The 5705-nt window shown below is 32.2% G+C and overlaps 1 protein-coding gene across 1 annotated transcript; it reads left to right on the plus strand.

The window, feature by feature from the left end:
- Positions 1-2606, plus strand: LOC112034475 (uncharacterized; the record flags this gene model as incomplete). The annotated part of the gene is given in 3 exon segments (XM_024067295.2): positions 1-286; positions 1670-1974; positions 2468-2606. Coding segments are annotated over 2 exon segments (403 nt in total), but the record flags the coding sequence as incomplete, so codon positions are not given.
- Positions 2607-5705: the final 3099 nt, after the last annotated feature.

Below are 5705 nucleotides of genomic sequence, written 5' to 3' on the forward strand. Positions count from 1 at the left end.
AAATAAAAAAAATAAAAAAAAAACTCACTTTCTCACAGTTTCTCTCCCAAAAACAAAACGCAAAAACTCTCTCTAAGATCTCTCAAAAGCAAAATCGCTGATCAAACTCTCTTTCTTCCATCTCCTTCTTCTTCTTCTTCACGCAGTCCCATCACAATTTTCTTTGTTGATTTTCCTAATTCCCCATCTCTCTTCTGTTCTCCCTCTCAACCTTCGATCTCTCTGACTCTGAACCCTGCTTTCACACCCAACACTCAACAGCGGCGTGAACACACTTCTCATCTACGTAAGTAGCTCAGTTTTGCTTTTTTTCTTTTTGGGGCTATTTTTTTTAATTGCTTTTTGAGAGATTGTTCAAAATGTGATATGTGGGTTTTGTTCTGTGTAAGCCTTTTGTTTGTTTCTTGGGAAAGTTTTATTCAGTTTTAGTAAATTTGATGTTTCTAATGTTCTTTCAAGATCAGGTTTTTATTATTGCAAGGGTCAGTTTCGAGTGTATGATTTTTTGAAATTGTGTTCTACCCCATGCATGACAGGAAATTTGATGGGTTTCTAAAGCTTTGATCTCAGAAATATGAATAAGACACATTTAAATTTGCTTGGATCAATGCACAAGAAAGAACCCCTATACGTTTATGCTCACTGAGTTCAAAGAACTGATATATAGTTGCATACATTCCTTTCACAACCAAATATTCTTTTTTGATAAATTCACAACTAAATATTCAATTCTTATATTATTAGTACTTATCAAAGTGCACTTTTATAGCAATGGATTTAACTATATATGAATTGTATTCACGTAGCCTAAGTAAACTAAATAAACTAAATAATTTGTACCTTCAAGTAAACTAAATAATTTGTGGGTTTCAAGTTAGTTGGTAAAGTCTCTAATGGTTGAATAAGATATCTAGTGATCAATTTTCGCTTACACCACAAACTGATTGGTGTCTTGGTCTGATGATAAAGAGTTATCATTAAGAGCGGACGCCGTAAGTTGAAACCCTCTTTTAAAAATAAAAAATAAAAAAAACGAAATAATTTCAATATTTATTTAACATAAAAAGAAGTATTTCCGAAATGTGAGGAGAGCATGTATTATACAGCACCAGCAACAATTTTGCAGGGGTATTGATAATAGTAAGGAATATCTTGAGTTTTCATTCATTTTTGCATAGTAACCTAAGGTATTTCAAGGGAAAAAGAAAAAAAAAAAGAGGGAATGAGCATCAATGTTGAAGCTGTGGCTTTCTGCAGAAATTTTTTGTTTTGTTTGTTTGATTGTTAAATCCATAGTTATTGCTGCTTCTCAACTAAATAAATGTTTTGTAGCTCTGTTTTATTGTAGGAATTAAAATTATATATAGAATATATTTTTTTTAGCAGCTAAAACACATTGGCATGACAACAATCTAAATTCTGATTGGCATGTATAAGGCTTGCATTTTTGTTCTTCAAAAAGAAGTTTATGACTGCATGTGTAGTTCTTTTCCAGTTGTAGTTACTTTTTATTCAATATGTTTTCTTCTATTAATGTTTACTGAATGTTTGTTGAAAATTGGATTCTTATTGTTTTTAATTGTTTTGCCAATGGTGTAATTTGTTTTCATAAATATTGTAGCAAAAAAAAAAAAAAAATGTTTGCAAAAGCATAACTATGTGTTTTCAGATATAAGAGTCGTGGATACTGGATCTGGATCCCTCCAAAAAATGATAGGTGAGGCCCGAAAGACGACCGGACTGGTGGTATCCACCACAGAACTCATCCGATCATTCCTCTCTACAGCCTCAGAAGACCCGCACCTCTCTCCGGAGCTCCAACAGATTGCTTCGGATCTCTTGTCCCAACATAACGTGCCGTACAAGTCACTCCGAGCTCTCTGGTTCGCTTCTCAACCCACAACCCGACCCACCCTCATCCAACTCTTCTCAGGCTCTGACTTCGTCTTCACCACCCCCAAACCTAGACACAAGGTAACTCATTTTCTCATTTCTTCATTTTTAAGCTGTGTTTGGTTGATGGGAAAATTTAGAAAAGAAAACGTATTATATTACTGCACATAATGTTTTAGTTTTGTCCAATTTGAAAAATCTTAGTTCAATTTGGTTAGATATAGCTGTATATTGTATAGATGTTATGCATAGTTTAGTGGAGCTCTTTTATTTTTTATATTTCCACAATAATTTTGAGATTTAAACTAGAATATCATCCTAATTCTATGTATCAAAATTATTTTTCTTTTTTTTCTTTTTTATGAGTTTGGGATTTAGTAATTTTGATTTTTGTTAAAGCAACCAAAATTTTAGTAATTGAATGAGTTTGTAAGCCGTGTTTGGTTGCTGAGAAAAATTAGAAAAGAAAATGAATTATTATATTATTGCACTTAATGTTTTAGTTTGTTGATTTTGAAAAATTTTAGTTAAAAAATGATTATTTTATGTGTTTGGGGGTTGTTTTGAATTTCAGAGTGAAGAATTGAAGGCAAGGCTGAAAAAGCTTGAGGAATTAGCAGAAAAGAAAGCATATGCAGAGCTCGTTAAGGATATTACACCAAAGGAGGATGACTCTGAGCCTTTCTCTTCTTACAAGGATCAACTAGGCTTTGGTAAGATTTCTTTTCTTTTTCTTTATTTGTCATTTAATTCTTGTGCTAGTCAAGGGTTTATATATCCGCAATAGGAAATTTGAATGTAGAGAAACATTGAGTTTCACATTGAATTCAATTATAAAAGCACAAATATATGAGTTTATTGAAGTTGTGATGTTATTTTTGCAGAATTTGCCCAAACCTGGTCGCTTTGACATTATTGATGAATTAGCATAAACTTTTGGTTTTGGGTGACATTTTGTACTTATCAAAAAAATATAAACACTTGGTTGTCCACTTTGAATCTTTGGTATAATTATTTAAATTCCATTTCAATTTGCATGGCCCTTTTTTCCTCTTGTCTTACTTTTGAATTCAGCCATATTTTATTCTGCAACTATCCCAAATCGTAGAGCCAAATTCTGATTGTTAGAAAGATCTTTGATTTTTTTTTTTTTTTTTGGGGGGGGGGGGGGGACTTATAATGCTAATTTAGTCTATAGTAACTCTTTGCATTTGCCTAACTCTAGCTTTGATTAGGAATCATGAATGTATATGTAAACCGAAACTTTCAGAGAGATTATGATGCAGGGTTGATGAAAGTTGCTGGGTTATGCAAGGCCCTTTTGATCCACTCTGTTGTAGGCCCTTAATCCTGAGATTTGAACTTTGAAGAGCTGCATTGTTGTGTTCTATGAGGCTATACCGTATACAATAAACATTTTTCCTAGACATTTTGACACGTGAAATAAAATTTGGGTGAACTTTTCATCTAGTATATTTTCCACCTCTTTTTTTATTTTTATATTTATTCCTTGGCATGTTATTCACCCCTTATATGTAGAAGACCCAAATGGTGTAATAAAAGTATGAAGTTTAGGTTGTGTTTACTAGGAATTGGAATTAATGTAGAAAACCCCAGAAAGGGAATGATGTGAACTAATGTAGAAAACCCCAGAGATGTTGGATGATCCGGAAATCCTCCTCATTTTTTTACTTCTTTTTTTCTTAATTCGTATATTGCCTCCAATGATTATTAACATTAAAAAAAAAAAAAAAAAAAAAAGTGTGTAAAGTGGGATTGCTTGTTGGAGTGGAGATTCACAATTTGGGTCGCTAGTCACCGATTGAGGGTGGAGATTTCACTGTTGAACTTGGCGTTGGGGTTTCAACTTTTACGTTGGAGATTTTGATTTTCGCCTAAAGGATAATGAGTTTCCATGTGAGGGGTATTCTGGTTTGATTAAAATATCTATATATAGAGGAAGGAAAATGCTAACGAATGCCCTTAGAGTATTGATTAATAATTCATTTAAAAAAGTTTTTATAGAAAAAAAAAGTAATTAATATTTTGATAACTTTTTTTATTTTTCATAGAAGTGATATTAAAATTTTCTTAAAATAAATTATTAACGAGTGCCCCAAGGGCACTTGTTAGCATGACCTATAGAGGAATAGTTAGCCTCTTTTAAGAGTTTTTGACATTCACAATAGCCAAAAAAAAAAAAAAAACCCTTGTATTTGTTTCATCCCTTCGATGTTGCATACCTGTTGATCACAATTTAACCCAACCATGTGTGTTATGAAGTCCAAAGACAATCAGATAATGACCCCCACTATATTAATAAGTCCAATAAATTTATAAACACAATGAAAATCAGACAATGACCCCACCATATTAATAATAAGTCCAATAACTTTATAAGCACAATTTTATTCAGTGTTTCGCCCCTCCTCTCAAGTCTTGGGTTGACGAGTTATAAATGATAGATAATAAATAAGTGTGAGTATTTGTTTGGATTTGGCTATTGCATTTTGTGTTTGCGTTTTTTTTTTTTTTTTTTTTTAGCACGTGTTTTAGAGGACAAATGGCTACTGTTTATGAATAGTAGCCATATATTTTTTATTTTTCAGTCACTTTTCATCACACTTGTGTGTCCTGTGTACTGTTTACAAGACTCACAAACTTCACTTTTTAGCAATTTTTTTCATTAAAAATAGGTCTCACAGCACTATTCACACATTTAAAAATTATTTTGCTACAGTGTTTTCATTTTTTAATTTCAGCAAAATAAGTTATATCCAAACGAACCTTAAGTTTTTTTTTTTGGAGAAAGAAATAGTGTAAGTAAAGAACTCGTATGAAAATTAATAACAACTGATATGTGAGCTCATATGAAAATCAATAACAACTTATAACCTGAACAAATTATGAAAAATGTTGTAAATTTTGGGTCAGGCTTAGGTCTAGTGTTCAGTAATACCGAACCCGTTGAGATAATGACAAATGTTTACTTTTAGACACATGTCATCATTTGACCGGGTCCAGTGCACTAATGCATCTGACCTAAACCAAATCCGTAAATTTTTTTATTGTAATGACTTGAGAAATTACAAAGATTTAAAACTTGTAAAATAATGATTATTGGTAATCCCAAATACTAAAATAGGCATGTTTTGAAATAGACACCACGAGCAGATGGCTTAAAGTATCCACATTATCTTCATAAATTTTGTTTATTTCTAATAGAGACAAATTTGATCACAACAGAGTTGATTAATTTTGCTGTGGGTCTTTCTAGTTTCTTTATCATAAGATGATTTTGATGATTTTTAGAAGATAAGATACTTCTTGCTGAAAGAAGATAAGATTTCAAAGTGAAATATCTAGGATTATATATATCGGCACTAAAAGTTAGAAAGTCAATCAAGATCTCTCGTCTTTTCTTTTGGAGATTACGGCAAGAGTTCTTCTCAAGGGTGTCTACCAACCCATTAAAAGAAGAGAGTTTTAACCCTTTAGACTCGTCATGTAGGAGAAAATAGGAACCTGATTTGGCATAATATATATATATATATATATCATGGAAGATATCTCTAACACATGTTACCAAGAACTCCAAATAATGAAAGTTTGGGGATCGAGTGTAAAGATCTCGTGTCGAGATTATTCCATGAAGCTAATGGCATAATCTTAGACCCATGTTTGGGGATGTGTTTTATGAGAGTGATTTTGATCTACAAAATGGTATTGATTTCTCGCAAGTATATTGAGGGCGTTTGGCCTCTGCGTTTTCAGTGTGCGTCCACGTTTGAGTTTTTCCTTTTTTTTTTTTT

Source organism: Quercus suber, unplaced genomic scaffold, assembly GCF_002906115.3.
Source record: "Quercus suber isolate HL8 unplaced genomic scaffold, Cork oak 2.0 scaffold_201, whole genome shotgun sequence".
Classification (NCBI taxonomy): Eukaryota; Viridiplantae; Streptophyta; class Magnoliopsida; order Fagales; family Fagaceae; genus Quercus; species Quercus suber.